The following is a 16,703-nucleotide window of genomic DNA, read 5'->3' on the forward strand; positions in this document are numbered from 1 at the left end:
GCCGGACCCGCGCCCCGCACCGGGCGCCCCACGTACCTTTGCGAAGCTCCCGGTGCCAGACGGAGACGATGGGCCCTGCGTGTTTGCGGTGGTGGATGAGCCACAGCGAGAGCGTCTGCACGCTCTGCTGGGAGTTGCTCAGCTCCGACAGCTTCTTCTCCAGCGCCGACTCCGAGAAGGAGGACATGGCGCCCGGCCGGCCCGCGCCGGGCCTGCTCCGCCCGCGGGGGAGGGCGCGACGCAGCCTCACCGACGACAAACCGCCGCCACCGCCACAAGATGGCCGCCCGACCTCTCACCCCGCCGCGGCGGGTCGAAGGGCAGCATCGTACGGATCGCCGGAGGGAGCAGGGCAGACCCGCTACCCTGGGCACGGGCGGCGGAGGGGGGCACAGCGCATGCGCGGCCGCCCCAGGGAGCCCGCCAAGGGAGGCGCATGCGCATTGCGGGTGCCCGGGACTTTTCTCACAGCGCTTTCCCCACGGCGCCCCGGCGGGGGCTCTTTGTCGCGCTGACGGTCCCGGTTACCGTACCGTCACTTCCGGCATGTGGCAGCTCCACTACGGGAGCAGGTAGGCGCGCCGGCCCCCCGGGGCCGCCCCGGGCCCGGCCCCGAGCACGGCGGGCCCAGTCCCGGCTACGAGCCTGCGACGCCGCCCCGGGACCCGGGCTGCAGGCCGCTGCCGCCCGGCCCAGCGCTGGAACGGCCCCCGGCGGCCTGCCTGCCCTGCCGCGGCCCTTCAGCCGCTGCTGACCGAGCATGGCCGTCTTCGACACCCCCCAGGAGGCCTTCGGGGCCCTGCGCCCCGTCTGCGTGCAGCTGACGAGGGCCCAGACCATGGAGAACGTGGCGAGCCTGCAGGCCCACCTGGCAACAGTCAGTGCCTCGGCCCTGCAGGAGCTGCAGGAGTACGTCCTCTTCCCCCTGCGCTTTGCCCTGAAGGTGCCGGGGCCCAAGCAGGAGCGCCTGGTGCAGAGTGTCGTGCAGTGCATGTCCTCCATCCTCGCAGCAACGTGTGTGAAGAAGCAGGAGCTCCTGCAGGAGCTTTTTTCTGAGCTCTGTACATGCCTCTCTCCCCCTTCTGGCTCAAGCAAGCCAGCCTCACTGTCAGAGGAGTTAAAGCTGGCTGTAATCCAGGCACTCCACACCCTGATGCATTCAGCTTATGGGGATGTTATCTGGTCTCTCTATCAGCCTTCCACACTTCCTCTCTTAGGATTTGCTGTATCTTTGCTTCTGGGCCTAGCAGAGCAAGAAAAAGCAAAGCAAATTAAGATCTCTGCTTTGAAGTGCTTACAGGTCCTAGTCCTGCAGTGTGACTGCCAGGAGCATCAACACCTAGAGGAGGACGAGGCACAGCAATGTGGGGATTTGTTTGCTTCTTTTCTGCCTGGGATTTCCATTACACTGTCTCGGGTTATTACCGGAGACATCAAACAAGGTCACAAAACCACTGTTTCTGCCATCAGACTCTTTTATCAGATCGTGGGCTTGGTAATGGCTGATGCACAGCTAGCCAGAATCCCAAAGAATAAAGAAAACCTGCCAGTGGAACAAAGCAGAATATCAGAACTAATGGTCCACAGAGGACCTGACTGGAGTAAAAGTACCGCTGAAAAACTTGCTCTCCTCCTGCATAAAATGGTTGAATTTTCTTCAGTTCACCCCCACTGGAAAGTGAGACTGGAGCTGGTGGAACTGGTCTACCACTTACTGAAGAGCTGCAGTCGATCACTGGTGGACTCATTCAGCCATCTTTTAAAGGCCCTGGTTGGGCTGGTTAATGATGAAAATAGTGAAGTCCAGAGCAGGTGTAACGAGGTTCTGCGAGGCATTGCAGAGCAGCAGATTGTAGCACAGAACAGGGCTCTTGCCGATGTCCTCTCTGAGAACCTCCATTCCCTTGCCACAGCTCTTCCTCGCCTGATGAACTCTCAGGATGACATGGGCAAGGTTTCCACTTTGAGCTTGTTGCTCGGCTATCTGAAGCTGCTGGGTCCCAAAATTAACATTGTTCTCAACTCTGTATCCCACCTCCACCGACTGTCCAAAGCACTGATGCAAGTTCTGGAGTTGGACGTGACAGATGTGAAGATAGTGGAAGACAGACGCTGGGGCTGTGAGGGTATGTGTGGACCTCCAGGCTCCTTGCAGCATGGTATGCAGAAAGGCAGATGTCAGAAGAAATACTTCCGCTTCTTCACGGAGGAGAAAGTTTTCCAGCTCCTTCAGCAAGTTTGTCGTGTTCTTGGCTACTACGGGAACCTCTATTTGCTCGTGGATCATTTCATGGGGCTGTACGGTGAATCTGGCATGTACCGAAAACAGGCAGCGATGGTCCTCAATGAGCTGATTGTGGGAGCTGCTGGAATGGGAGTGGATGTCCTTCAGGAACGGGAAGTTTCGCTGAACGTGGACGATCTCAAAAGGTCCATAATGGCCATTCTGGATGAGTACACAGACCAGGCAAACTGGTATTTGATCACTAGCATTGATACAGAAGAAATCGGCCATGATCACTCGGTGCAACATTTGGGACTTACTGCCCGTCCAGGAGGTGCATGCAGCAGCATCCTCCTTCCATCCCCAGAGCTGCTCATAACGACCTGCACCATGAACAGCAACATCTGGCAGATATGCATCCAGCTGGAAGGTATCGGCTGCTTTGCTGCTGTCCTCGGGAAGGAGTTCCGGTTGCTTCTGCTGTCAGCTCTCTACCCTGTGTTGGAAAAGGCTGGTGACAAGACTCTGCTCATCAGTGAGACGGCACTGGGGACACTGGTAGACATATGCGAGGCCTGCAGTTATGACTCAGTGCAGTGTTTGATTAATGAGAATTCTGATTATCTGGTGAATGGGATTTCCCTGAATTTGCGCCAGCTGGCACATCAGCCACATGCTTCCCAGGTCCTGGACACTATGCTGAGGCATTCAGATGCCAGCTTGCTGCCACTGGTAGAAGATGTTATCCAAGATGTCCTGTCCGCGCTAGATCAGTCTTACAATAACCAGGCTTCCACTTTCCTCGGGGTCCTCCACTCAGTAATGACAGCTTTAGGTATCTAAATGATGTTTAGTTTGCATAATTCAGTCTTACTGTAACTAAGGGTACTTGTCTTTGACTTTTAGAGTTGCCACGGGAGATTATGAGTAGCTGAGGTACTGCAGCATGATGGCATCTTTGCTTGGTGGGCCAGCACTCAAGCAAAGATTGCCAATAGCTTTGCCTCCCCACGACCAGTTTCTGGTTGTCTGGCCTACAGACTTGTGGCCTTTAGTGGCTGAAAAAGGGTGGATTTACTGCTTTCATAAATTTTCTGTAGAAGCACATGGAGCATGTTCCTGTCAGGGAACCTGTTTATGTCAGGGTTTTAACACTCTCATACTATCAGGGAGGTCATGGTGATGTGACAGCAGGTGCCTGAATCTGTAGTTCAGCACCACAGGACTTGAAAGTCACGTTTGTCTCTCAAGGAATCTGGTACCTTGCTGACTTGGAGGAGGGGATTGTGATTGCTCGGTGACGTATCAGTTCCTCTTTTGCAGTCCAGTGGTTTGGATCGTCCTGCAGCGAGGAACACCAACAAAGGCAGACCGCTGAATGGCGGAGTGGAACTTTGTCCCAGGGGCAGCAGGTGGTGACAAGGCAAGAAGTGGAACGATTCTTCCTTGACTATGTCAGACAGAAGCAGGTCGCAGAGGGCAATCTTCCTGACACAGGGAATGAGGAGGCAGGTAAGTACATGACTGGAGAAGAGTATGTTCAACTTGGAGAAATATAGTGACCTCTGAGGTTTCCTTTTGTCAGATGGGGGACTTGGAACCAGGCTGGAAGCCTAGCATACTCCTGACAGTCTCAGGAGTGTCTTACTCTTAGCTCTTGTAAGGTGCGGGTGCTGCTGGGTGTTCTTGCTTTGTTCTGTGCAGGGGAGTGAAATGTTTGCAGATCAAGGCTTGTCTAGCTTTAAGACACAAGACTATGTTTTTCCTTACCTCATAACAGGCCATTTGGGTTCAGGACCCAAAGTTTCCTCTCTGCAGGATCCTACTGCATTTTCCTCACCCTCCCTTGGGAATCCCTGTACCATTTTCTCCTGGCTAATGATGCCACCGCTCTCTTCTCACTCGGCCGTGGCAGGCCCTGCAGACATTCATACAGGGAACTTTTTAGTCTTTACTGGGCTATGCTGCAATCCTGACCTTTAAATACTTCATCTTTAAATACCCAGGCTTTTCACTTTTAATAAAAATCAATGAGAAATAAGTCCATGGTGAGGAGAGACTGCAAATGTCAGACCAACTGCATCGTCCAGTAAAGAAAGCAGACCTTCTCTAGTCCCACACTCTTAACTGAATCTCACGCTTGACTCGCAGACTGTGAGCATAGCCTTGACTAGATCTAAATATATTTAAAAATGCCAAAGGCCTCACTTGGGAATTTGCAGAGTAGTTGTGGAGTGGGTATTTATGATTTCCCAGAACTTTCAAGTCATTTTCATGGCTTCAGTAATGCTTTTGTCTTTCAGATGAAGTTCCCCCGCTTACTAAGCCGGAGCCAAACAATTCTGACACAGAAGGAGAAACTCCACTGCCAAGCCATGCTCAGCTGGGCAAAGATGTGATGGAGCGGTGCATCCACTTGCTGTCTGATGGGAACCTCCGAGTGCGGCTGAAGGTTAGTAAACGCCAGCTTTGAGGGGACAGGTGGTGCCCATGAAGGGGGCTGGTAGTTCGTCAGCATGTGCACAGTGTGTGTTAGGCTTCCTGCCACGATGAGGTTAGTGCTTCCGCATGCTTATTCGGGACAGATCCTCCCAAGTCTGGCAAGAGAAAGGGAGACAATTTTCTGGGAGAAGTCTGATTTAGAAATGGCAGCCAGGCTGATCAGAATCTTAAAGGTGGCTTTGTATCAGGCACCTTCCCTTGATGCTCCTGATAGGCAAGCCTTGTGCCTCAGCCTTTGGTGGAGGAAGCAGAAGCATCTTTCTCCCATCTAGGCCTCCCATCCCCCTTCCTTAGACTGTAGTGCGCAGACTGATGAACATTTTTGAAGTTGCTGAGGTGATGATAAGCAGGGCTAGAAGCCTGGGGTTTTTTTAATTATGAAAATCCTTTGAAGGTGGCCTCCTTTTAGACTGCAAAGTGAGACAGAAAATGCATCAGTGAGGCATAACCCAGATTCTTACCACAGAGGCCCCAGCCCTACCAGGTGATCCTGCGGCAGCAGTGGTAGGGTCCTAGTGCAGAATTCAGCTTGCAGGATCTGGCCAGGAATCATGCCCTGTTTCCAGCCCAGCTCTGTAGCCCAGCATGGGTTATGGCACTGTGCTGCTTGTCGCTTTTGGAACAAGCCTGTGCTCTGCACATTGTTCAGTTATCCTAATTCATGCTGGTAAAAACATACCCTTTTGTGTTAAAACCCTTCTTCTGGCTCCCCAGCATGACACTGGGGGTCCACCTGAATTCTTGCACTTCAGCGCTCTGAAAGTCTGTTACCTACCCCTCCTGCCCAGGTCCTGGATGTGCTGGAGCTCTGTATAACTGTGCTGCATCCTCACGGAAACCATCTGCTTCCCATGGCTCATCGTGTCTGGCCAGCTCTCGTCACCCGGCTGATTAGTGATGACCCTCTGGCGGTGCTCAGAGCCTTCAAGGTACAGCAGCGAATCTCTGCCAACAGCCTTCAAGCTGGTGCTTAGAAGGCAAGTGGCTCAGGCATCACTGTGGCGCATGAGAGAAGCACTAAGCTTGTGGAGCGATTTTTCTGTGTGGTTCTGAACACAGGGGTCACCACCCTGCAGTGGGTAGGCTTGTACCACTCCCACTGCAGCTTGTTCGCAGATAAAACCTTGACACTGTTCCTGGGGGAAACAGCAGTATTAGTGGTTATTGGAGAGAAGAGAAAAATAGTTCTTTTACAGCTTAAGCAGCTGTCAGAGGCACCATATAATGCTACTTGCCCTTGCTGGAGCCATAGTCTCAGCACCCCCCTTTGGAAGTTTTAGACTGAAGAGAAGGGATCATTTCGTGACTGAGGCTTTGGCAGGGGAGCAGAGAGGTTAAGCAAAGACTCAGCCTCATAACATTATTAAAGAGCTCCTGACCACGTCAGTCAACTGACTGCGTTCTCTTCCTGACTCACAAGTTGCGCAATAAAACATGTTCCCAGAGGTTGTCAGCCCCAGGGTTTCACAGAGCTTCCTCTGCTGTGCAGAATGAGATTAATTTTAAAATCCTTTGGTGTGAATAAAAGGAGAGTTTTGATTCCCCAAATCCAAGAAGCCATGCACTAGCATTTCAGAGTAGCCATACCTCACATGTGCCTGCCCTAAAAGAAGGTTAACTCTTGAAAAGTTCAAGGGATCATTACAATTAGCACTGAGCTTGGGGTTTGTTGTAGGAAGATGCTCCTGGGGGGTTTCTTAAATCTCAGGGCAGGAAGCGTAGTATCAGTGTAAGCCAAACACAACATAACCAGTGCTTCAGTCCTGCACACTAAGACCACAAGCTTAGTGAAGTTCCAAGAGAGAACAGTGTTCCTGCCATGTGAGTTGGCCTGTTGGATCCCCCCTTCATTTTTGCATGTATTTAAGGCCATTCTGTAGGCCAGTTTGTGGGTTTTTTTATCCTTGGCACACACCAGTAGTGCTGGGTGCCCTATGCTATAGCCAGTTGGCCTTTCTGTTCACTGATGTGCTTGTAAAGATGGGCTGTTTCCACCACAAAGGGGATTTATATTTTAATGGCATTTTCCATCAGAGGCTCCTCAAGCAATTCTGAATAAGACTTCACAAGCTGCTCTTAACCTTTACTATGCTAATGAGAAAAGGGCAGTCCCAGGAGGTTAGCCATGTGAAACTGAAGAGCAGGGTGCAGGTCACTCGGCCTCTCAGTCCAGCATGCGTCTTCTGCTCATTATGGGAAACCATGGCAAGTGCAGTCACATTGCTCTCAACTGCAAAAAAACTACCAAGGGAGAATGAATGCCTGATCCCCCAAGCTGGTGTGGATCCCTGAGCTCCTCCCCAACCCATATGCACACTTACCCTCCAGTAACTGATGTTTCTCCACTAGGTGCTGTGTACCCTGGCTCAAAAGTGTGGGGACTTTCTGAGGCAGAGATTCTCCAAAGATGTCCTGCCTAAGCTGACCAGTTCCCTTCTCAGCCAAGCCCCAGCAAGTGCCAGAGCTGGGCCTGTGTACAGCCACACGCTTGCCTTCAAGTTGCAGCTGGCTGTGTTGCAGGGACTGGGTTCTCTGTGCAAGAAGTTGGACATGGGTGAGTACCAGGGAAAGTGTAGCTTGTGTGAGATCTCTGCCGGAGTTACCTCTTCTCTTTTCATCTCAGCTGACCAGGCCTGCATTTGCTTCTTAGCCTTCTGCTGCCCCATGAGACTGATTCCTTGACCTTCTCCGGCCTCATCCCATTCAGGTCCTGCTGGGCCTAAATCTGTCCTCTCTGAGTGCTCTGTAAAGGAGGGCTGGTTGCTCTTTACTCCCAAGAGACAAACGGGATTGAAGATTCCCAGCACCTTGCAGAATCTTGACTGCTCATCTCACTTGTGCATGAGAAGTGGGTATGAAGTGGAGTGCCTGGGTTGCTACAGCTAGGCATGTTGGGCCATGCTTTGTTCTTAACTGACTGAAGAACTGGAGCCCAGATTCAACTTCTGGCTAACTTGCCTGGTTTCATTTTGGGGCATCTCTCTGGGTGACCCTTTAAATGCAGCACATCACATTCCTCTACTGTGAACTCTCTGAAATTCTCCTAGGTTAAATTTCTGGAGCTGACTTTGATGAAGGAGAAGGTTTGGTTAGTTGCTCTTTTCCTCTCTCAATGCCCTTGATTGCTTTCCTAGCTTTGCAGCAAGATGCTTAAGAGGTCAGGTCAGAAGAGCTCTGGGTCAGACAGTTCAAAGGCTCGGAAGCCTCTTGCTGCCAATTTAGAGCTGATTCTGTTAGGCAGCAGCCACTGAGTAGGTTACCTCCTACCCTTCTTTTCTGTTCCATTTCTGCAGGCGAGAGTGACCTGAATAAAGTGGCAGATGCCTGCCTGATTTACCTCAGTGTGAAGCAACCCATGAAATTGCAAGAAGCTGCCCAGAGGTAATGTCTCTTAAATGCAGGTGTATCAGGTGTACAAATAATGTGGGACCAAGGGAGCATGGTAACCCCTTTCCTTTTGCACCTTTCCCATTCCTCTGGCATGTTGGAGTTCTGTACAACAGGGTCTCTCAGGGAAGTTAACCCCTTTCCCTGGTGAAGCATATTTACTGCCCAAAATAAGCTGGGGAGGTTAGCTTGCCCACAGGTTACAGTTGACTTTCAGATTACCTTGCAGTGCATTTGGGGACAGAGGGGGATAGATGTGCTGCTTGCTTTTTTCTAACCGCCTCCTATACTAGAATACTTAGAGCTCTTGGCCCAGTGGTGGCATAAAACCGCAGAGGGGAAGACAGCTATGCAAAAGGATGTGCCAGGCATTCCTGTGTAGTTTATCACTTAATACCTTCTGCAGGCTCAGGGATTTACTTCTGTTTTCCTTCCGTTTTCCCTGGGCTCCTGTGATCACGTCAGCCCAGGCTCTGCCAGGTGGACCAGAGTTTGTTTGGGAAGCTGTCAGTCTTGGCAGCAGTCTTGCTCTTGAGAAGGGTGGGAGAGGTTGAAAGTGCACAGATAGGTCAGGTGAACACACATCAGCTCTGTGAAGTGTTGACAGACATACTTTGCTGTTCAGTGTACAAAATCCTACTCAGCATGTTTCCGCTGTCAGGATAAGAAATCACTGTTGTCATATGTTGTCACCTGGAAACAAGGCCAGAGATTTCAGCAGACAAAAGGAGTCCAGTTACGGAACATGGGAAGTAAATAGGAAAGCCATGTACCTGTGTCTCCGCTAAAGGACAGGGTAAAGCCTCCCCTCTTTCTGTGGCCAGCCTTGCCCTCGCCGAAGGGGAGAGGAAGCCAGCGGTGAGCAGGTTCGGCAGGCACTGCGGATTTCAGAGGGCAGGCTGTTGAAAAGGGAAGGGCTGCTGGTTCCCTTTCACCTGAGCACAGGCCTCCCAGGGGCCTTGCAGGGTGTGAAGGACTTTTGTGTGGCTGGGCAGCGGTTTAGAGGGAGAACACACTCAGAAGCCGTAGCTGTACCTTTGTTTGTATTCCTGTGCTGGTGAGAGTAGGTTTATTTTTACCTTAGTGGCTTTTATTGCATCGCAGCAGGCTTCAGCAGCATTTGTTCTGCAAAGGGGTTCTTTGCTGTAGGCTTGCATACCCTTAATACAATGAAGTGTTCATCTGTGTAAGCAGTGCTGGAATGGAAAGTAGAACACCAGGATTTATCTAGATACTTGGAATCTTAAGCTTTTAAATCATTAACAAAGCAGTCTGAAAAGCTGTGCAATTTCCCCCCACAGCAGGGGCAGGGGGAAGATACTGAATTAGCCCTATGATGTGATAGGGTCATTAGAAACTATATCGTGAAGCAAGCTCACTGTTGTTGGAGAAAAAAGGCAGCAAAGTTCAGAGCAAATAACGTTTTTCTCCTGTATATTATTTTTATTCTATTTTAAGGGAAAAATTCCACATGTTACAATGTTACAGTGCTCTCCCCCATGCCTTTGATGCACCATACATTACATATTTCATCAAACAAAGCAAGGCCGCCTGTGAACACCTATCTCATGTGTAGCTCTGTTGGCCAGATGCATGTATGCATGGAGGCATGCATCATGTCTGGCCTGCTACTAACCGTGCACATGGCAGTACTTGTTTTCTTTTTTTCTTCTTTTTTTCCTTCTTCAGTCTAGTCCTGCCTGATCCCTGCTCTTGGAGCTATCACAGTCACTTTTAACTATAGGATGCACAATATGAGGTTTCAGCTTGGAAGAGTCAAAATTAGTTTGCACTGTAACAATCAGCTCCAGTGCCAGGATAAGAATCACTTCTCAGCCATGCTTCAATTTCCTTTCTCCAGCTGCTTAACCACCAGATTCCTGTAAGCTCCGGTCCTTTGCCTTGCTCTCCAAGTGCCTGAAAGTAATCCTGCAAGCTGACACAGGTTGTCATATGTAAAAGGCCCTTTCCATCTAGGCAAGGGCAATGTTATCAGCCTGATACATGAAGAATTCTGCATTTTAAATGCTTCTAAAAACAGATAGACCAGAACTAATCTTAGCGGCAGCCTGAGTGCCAACATACGTCACATAATTCAGCTTTATCACGGTAGAAATCATACAAGGTAAAAAGATGTTTGGAATCAGCTTGCCGTATTGATTTATACTAACTGGCCTTTGTTCAGCTTTTTGGATTTTTACTCATCTCATGAGTTGTGACCTGCCAAGAACAAGGTCAGGTTTACAGTCAGTTGTAGCTCCAATAACTTCCTGCGCTAACTAAGTGAGGATTCTGTAGGTATGTGAAGGGCTAAGCAGGAACTTTTGGCCAAGATGCTGGAGTCACACACACAAAAAAAGTGTTTTGGCTGTCATCCAGGGATGTTATCATGCCCCAAGGAGGCTGTTTAATCCCATTTATGGGACCCTGCAGTTTTATTGGGTGAATCAGTGGGAGTAAGTGAATTTTGTAACTGCAGCTTCATGCAATGCTCAACAGGTAAAAATAGACACTGGGGAAAAAAAAAAACAGTTCCAGCATATCTGAGGAAGAGAAAATGGGACAATAGGCTTTATTACAAGATGACTGCTGAGAGTATTCCAGGAAAGGAATATTACCTAAAGCTTTAAAAAAAAAAAAAAACCACAAACCAAAAAAACAAAAAAAAGAAACTCGCCAATAAAACCCCTAAACTTACTGAAGAAGACTTTGGCAAAACCAGGGAACACTAGATGGGTCTCAGCTGCTCTGGCGTTTCTGGTCACTTTACCTGTGATTGCAATGGCTTATTTTCAGTGAAAGAAAAGCAGGGGGGTTGTGGGGCCCAAGCATAGGGAGCAAGGTGCGGGAAAGGTGTAAGCTGAAAGTCACAACACGTACATCTGAGCTTCTCATCAGTTTATTAAGTTGCATCATCCTTGACAAGCTTTTCACTCCAGGGGAAAAAAAAAAAACGACAAAAAAACTTCGAATGAAAAGATTAAGACATTGCCATTGGCCTATGTCAACACTTCACAAATAGATCTGATTATTCAGTTTGAACTACCTGTTTTGAAATTTGCACTTAATTCCTAATAAATGTTTACAGCCTGTGAAGTTTACCATTTGACCTTTCAGTCAACAGTCTGGATAGGAATTTTTTTTTTTTTCCAGGATGCAGAAATAATTTCCCCAGTTCCTGCTGAAGTCTGTGGTAAACTATCACTAGCTAAACAATCAGCAGAGATGCAAAAGTGAGAAAGACTTGTCCTCTTGCCAGCCTGTTTGCTGTGCCATGGCTTTGCTTAGAGCTTGGGAAAAGACAAGTCAACAGAATAGCCAAACTCTGGGCTAGCAGAATAAGTTGTTTAGCACAAATGGAACAAATATGAGCTATTTTTGGACCTTTTTAGATACTAAAGTGGATTATGCAGCATACCTGTTTTGGTTTGATTGTGTAGCTTATCAGATACTTATTGACAGCTGTCATTTGCAAGCTGGGCCTGAAGTACATTAAAACAGCCACCTGCACAAGGCAAAATTCAATACAATTATATTTAAGTGAAAAAAAAAAAGCAACAACTGAAAACAAACTTGGATTAACCCCAGGATTCTTTGCCATGGAAACAGGTTGCTTAGAAACTACCCCAGAGTTAGTTTGAAAATGTAAAAGTCAAGTTGTTCTCTAAGCTCCACAGCACTCCAGGTTATCAGGAGATAATCACACGCCTCAGGCCATTACGGGCACTAGAGGCAGTGGAGTTCTCCAGGGAGCAGTTGTTCTCTGGAGGGTTGCTCTCTCCAGAGCAGCTGGTTGGGAAGAAGTGGGAGAGCAGAGTATCTTTGCTGTGAATATAAGAGGTAAAGTTGTGCATCTGCTGGAGAAGCAGGAAACAGCTGAATAGTATTCCCTGTTCCCATGTTTACTTCACAGTGATTCATCTTGCTTGCCCGGTCCTATCCACCCCAGCCATGAGGACTGAGGGTTGTTTCTATGCAGCAGCCCACCATAAGCTTGGGGAAGCCACTGGGACCTGCTGTTTGCTGGCAGGCAGGCAGCCGCACGCTCACACTGTCATGGCCAAATGAGCACCAGGAGAGCCAGGAGAGCACTGGCAGCTGGCAGGGCTTAGAGGGCTGCTGCAGGGATGTTGGCAGGTGCAAGCGCTAGACCCTGCCCCAGCGAGCCTGCCTGCACTTTACTCTATCTGGCACTCGGGTCAGGACAGTCCCCCCTTTCCCAGTCAGGAGAGCTGCAATATCAAAGCCAGGGGAACAGAGAGCCTCACAAGCTCACCTGCACCTGGCCATCCCCCAGAAAGAAGGCACATTGCCGATGCAGTTATTGCCAAGCACAGCTATCACTTTGGAGCAAGTTCACGCTGGGTTCCTCTGGAGCAGACAGATAGCACTACAGGCACCTTCAGGAGGGGACACTGCCAACAGCTTGCAATGATAACACCTTCCCTCATTGCTGTTCAGAGACCTGCACTGAGAGACAGGCAAGTGGTTGATGGCAAACAAGCAAAAGCAACAACTTTGGCTGCTCATGGAGTAACAAGTCATACAGCCACGAGATTATTGTGAAGGTATGAGGGAGCTTTCTTGTGCCTTCATCTCATTTCTGTGCTTTTTCAGGTTACCCGTGGCACTGTACTCTTTCAGAGGAGAGCTTCTTTAAGGGGTTTCTGCCTGCTTTGCATAGGAAGCAAGTTCACTTTAGCGATAAAAGTCCTTAGGGAGAAGTTTTGACAGCAGTCAGGCCTGGATTTTGTGTGGCTTTTTTAGCAGGTGATTTTGGATTTTGGAGAGGGGTGTTCTGTCCTGGGGGAACAGAGACAAACCTACCCTCAGATTTCTTTTCCCATTATCTTACCCAGCTGATGTTCTTCTCATGACTCCATGATTTCAGTGGCAACTAGAGACCTGAAGATGTGTGTCTGGGTGTTTACTGAGGTCTTGGAAAGCTGACCCATAAGTTTTGGGAGCGCTGAGTACCCTTGGTGCTCACAGTCTCTGTGGGAGGAGGGAGTACTTGGCGCCATGCAGGAAGAGTCCTTGCAGTGCTGGCAGGGCAGCCCGCAAATTCTAGTTTAGATTTATATGTGGCACAGCCAGAGAACTTAATACCAGTTAAACCCGATACACCTTCCGTGCATTAAACCCTGACACAGACCTAGCTAAGCCCAAAGGTTACAGTGAGAACTGGCAGGAGGAAATGAGTAAGTGTATGTCACACAAATCAGCCATTTGCTCTTTTGCTCCTAGGAACTTCCTGCTTTCTGGCAGGACTGTCTGCAGTCTTTGTTACAGCAGCTCACAGCTGGAATCACAAGTGTGAAGTGCATACTCAAAAGTCAGATCCCTCATCTTACCTGGGGTGTTGAAATTCGAAGTGACAACCATCAACGCAGCAGTAAGGCATTAGAGGAAGTTGTCAGTCCTCTCTTCCTCCACTCTATTGTTAATGAAAGTTGTCGGTGGTGGTGGTTGCTTCTTTGAAGAAAATCCCACTTTGCAAAAGGTGCTGTGCAGAAGATAGAAAATTTTGGGGCAGCTAATAAGGGCTTGGGATGAGGAGAGACCTCACATAAGCAAGAAGCCCTCAATACAGCATTCAACTTCACTGACAACACAGAGCTGTCCAGAAATCCCCTTTTTGCCACCTCTGAAAAGGGAGAGGCGTCCAGATGGGTTGACCCTCCTCACACCCAAAAACCAGAGAGGGTGGTGAACAACATATACAACTTATTTTAAGAGCTGTGCAGGAGCGATTGTCCAAAACGTACTAGATGTAAACAGCACATGCAGTACTCTGCGGTCACCTCCCCAGCCCTGGGACAGGCTGCTTTAGAAAGGCTTTTGCCAGCAGCAGCCCATGATGCTGAGACCAAAGCCTGGGTCAGTTATTCACCAGCTGCTTGTTTGATGTCAATAACTTACAGTGTAGCATAATAACTTTTTCTCCTAGTTGCCAGTAGATGTGAAGCCACTGAACTGTCATCTTCTAGGCACAGGAGCCATTTTAAAGGCTCTGTCTCTAATGAGCCTCCAAGTCTGTTCAGCTGTCGGAGGTTGCAGACAACATTAAAGCTTTCCATAGCTCTCAATGACCCAGTTGGGTGCCAATCAAAAGGCCTTCTCCTTACTCTTCTTTCCTTTCTTCCCACTGTTTTCCAAAGTGTATTCCTCCACTTGATGCACGTGGACCCTGACAGCACCTGGCTCCTCCTGAATGAGGTCTGCTGCCCTAACCAGTACGAACCCCCCCACATCAGCCTGCAGCCTGTGAAGCTAAGCGGGATGGGGAAGCAGCGGAATGAGTTAACCAACAACGTGCTACTTCTACTGGAGAAGCTGCAGCAGCAGGAGAGTGTGACTCCATGGGCTAGCACACCAGAGGCATCTCCTCCCTGACAGCAGCTGGAAGGGGAAAGAGGTGCCTCCAGGATAAAGCTTACCTGGGAAAGTGCCATCATTTAGGCCCTGAATCCTTCTGGGAGCAAAGGAAGGATTGCCTGGTCCGGGGCACTGGCTGAGATACCCTCCCCATGGGCAGGAGTTGTTTGTTTGTTTTAAAGTGTTTGAGGATGAGGTGGGTACGTTGCCCTGATTCCTCCTGACTTGTACTTCTCTGCATGTGATGCAGGAGTGAAGTCAAGGGTCATAGCACCTCTATTTCAAATTCTTCAGCACAAAGAGAGAGTGATTTTCCAGAAATTAATTCCCAACATTGGATCCTTGGGTGGTGCCCTTTCAGCACCCCCCACACCCCTCTGACCTCCTCACAGTTGTGCTATTCCCTCCTGTTCCCAGCTGGACAATGATTGCCAACTCAAAACAAAAGCTTTTTCTGGCCACAGCCCTTCCCAGGGAGAGAATCTGGTTTGGGGTGCATTGAAAACCTTTTCTTTTTAGAGCCATTTGATACCAGAAAAAGTTAAAATGCATTTCCAATAGATTCCTCACCAGTATTACTGGCAAGAACAACATGCCCTCTTAGAAACATCAAGGCTGTTCCACTTGCAGTTTGCTAAGACTGGCTGCTGAGACCAGTGGAAAGCATCGTGCTTCCTGATTCTCAGCACCAAGTGCAAGAGATTCTTTAGGAATATGGCTAGCCCTGATTTACAGCTTGCAAGTGATTTAAGACTTGTCCTCGTTCCCAGATTGCCTGCCATTCTTGCAGGCCATTCCCTAGACCTCTCTGATTTCTAACACCCACCCCAAGGAGAATTAGATGAAGTAGCTGCCTGCGCCCTGGTACAGCCTCCCAGGTGGGCACATAGGTACTCAGACGGTGCAGGCGGTGACACTAGGCCCCAGCATGGCGATGCTGCAGTACTGCTACAGTTTGAGCAGCTACAGGGCAACGCAGGGAGGAGGACAATTTGTCTTTGGGGTCTGGTTGCTGCCCCGGCAAAGGGCCTCCCCTCCAGAGCACAGCCTGGGCTCACTGCTTGCCTGGAGGCAGCTGTAGCTTACTCCAGCTCCCAAGTTCCCCAGGGACTGTCAGCAGTCACTGCTTTCCTTGGCTGCTCACAGACCATGCCGGCTCCTGGATTCATCAGCTTCACCCAGAGCTATGTCTGGCAGCAGCCTGCCTCCCCACACTGGCAAAAGTTTTATGCTAGTGAAGCAAAAGGACAGATCTTGACTGTAAATTTGGAAGCAAGCTCAGAAATGCAAAAACCAAAGCAATAAACTGATTGTTACATGGAACAGGCTTTGTGCATCACTGTTGGGGATCCCAGGTGAGCATCTGAAGTGTGTCTCAGCTGCTGGGACCAAGGGGACTGCTGCTGATTCCCACCCCTGCCTCAGCTGAGATTACCTCCCCTTGTCTCCCCAGGTTTGTTCAGCCTTTACTCCTGGTTGCTTCTCCAGGAAAAACACAAGTCAGCAGCTTTTTACTAGGTAGGACAGGGCTGCAGTTCAGCTTTTATCTCTTTTTTAATATATATTCAGTGCTTAACACTGGGTTGGATTTTGTGAGTTGATCTGACAGGGAAAGACGGGAGAGGCAGAAAGGTGAAATATTACCTTTGGTCTCCAAAGTGCCCTTGGGGTTGGTGCAGAATTTTCTGGATTGTTGTAGCACTTGATAAAACTCATCCATCAGGTGCACATGCTGCATCCAACCTGTCTCTGCCTTGCCTTCAGCGCTGGCTGGAGCTCACATGTGACAGATCAGCAGCACCATGATGGCACACGGTGCTCCTGCCCAAACCATCAGTTCGGCTCCCCCCCACCCCACCCCCAGCCTCACCCTGCCCCCTGCAGCCGGCGGTGCTGGGCTGTCACAGGCTCACCACGGGCTGTGGCTCTTGCCAGGGGGGTACAAGCGAAACATTGCCATGGGAAACCTGTGCCATCTTCCTGCGGCTTGGTGTCAGTCCCCAAAGCAGCCTGAGGGGAAGCACCCCTGTTCTTGCTGGGCTTCACCAGCTGGTCACGGGCTGCAGGCAGCAAGGGATTTTTACCTGCGCGTGCTCTGCACTGCTGCATTGGTCACCCCTGGGAAGCTGTAGCAGCCCAGCCTTGCTGGACTCGCCTCTGCTGAGACAAGGCAAGCTCAAAAGAAAACCCAATAACCTTTATTCTAGCTTTT

At 49.6% G+C, this 16,703-nt stretch overlaps 2 protein-coding genes and 1 long non-coding RNA gene across 5 annotated transcripts in view; 2 read left to right on the top strand and 1 right to left on the bottom strand.

Annotated features, from left to right (window-relative positions):
- Positions 1-385, bottom strand: part of RPRD1B (regulation of nuclear pre-mRNA domain containing 1B) — a 29,098-nt gene extending 28,713 nt beyond the window's left edge. The window contains exon 1 of one of the 2 annotated variants that reach the window (XR_008824353.1): positions 37-385. Coding sequence is in view for 1 of the 2 variants with exons in the window: in XM_056354571.1 (XP_056210546.1) it covers positions 37-187 (151 nt within the window). In the remaining variant the exon portion in view is untranslated. The remainder of the gene's footprint in view (positions 1-36) is intronic. The other variant, XM_056354571.1, reaches the window with a different exon arrangement.
- Positions 386-578: 193 nt separating this feature from the next.
- Positions 579-15,814, top strand: TTI1 (TELO2 interacting protein 1). Of its 2 annotated transcripts, none has more exons than XM_056354566.1 (7): positions 579-3,059; positions 3,548-3,736; positions 4,528-4,676; positions 5,515-5,655; positions 7,076-7,280; positions 8,020-8,107; positions 14,275-15,814. In XM_056354566.1, exons 1-7 carry the CDS (start codon positions 761-763, stop codon positions 14,507-14,509), a joined length of 3,306 nt encoding a protein of 1,101 aa, XP_056210541.1. In that variant the 5' UTR covers positions 579-760; the 3' UTR covers positions 14,510-15,814. The 2 variants fall into 2 exon arrangements, with proteins under 2 accessions (XP_056210541.1, XP_056210542.1); XM_056354567.1 differs by having other exon boundaries at positions 579-2,654.
- On the top strand, positions 8,115-13,481 carry LOC130156250 (uncharacterized). Its single transcript, XR_008824354.1, has 2 exons — positions 8,115-12,681; positions 13,361-13,481. It is a non-coding gene; the product is annotated as an uncharacterized LOC130156250 (long non-coding RNA).
- Positions 15,815-16,703: the final 889 nt, after the last annotated feature.

The sequence above is a fragment of the Falco biarmicus genome, chromosome 10 (genome assembly GCF_023638135.1).
Source record: "Falco biarmicus isolate bFalBia1 chromosome 10, bFalBia1.pri, whole genome shotgun sequence".
Taxonomy (NCBI): domain Eukaryota; kingdom Metazoa; phylum Chordata; class Aves; order Falconiformes; family Falconidae; genus Falco; species Falco biarmicus.

Bases quoted from the DNA above. Each gene is read 5' to 3' on its own strand.
- TTI1 (XM_056354566.1), top strand. From the start codon at position 761: ATGGCCGTCTTCGACACCCCCCAGGAGGCCTTCGGGGCCCTGCGCCCC. The intron at 4,677-5,514 runs GTTAGTAAACGC...CCTCCTGCCCAG, and splicing joins ACCTCCGAGTGCGGCTGAAG to GTCCTGGATGTGCTGGAGCT. The intron at 5,656-7,075 runs GTACAGCAGCGA...TTTCTCCACTAG, and splicing joins CGGTGCTCAGAGCCTTCAAG to GTGCTGTGTACCCTGGCTCA.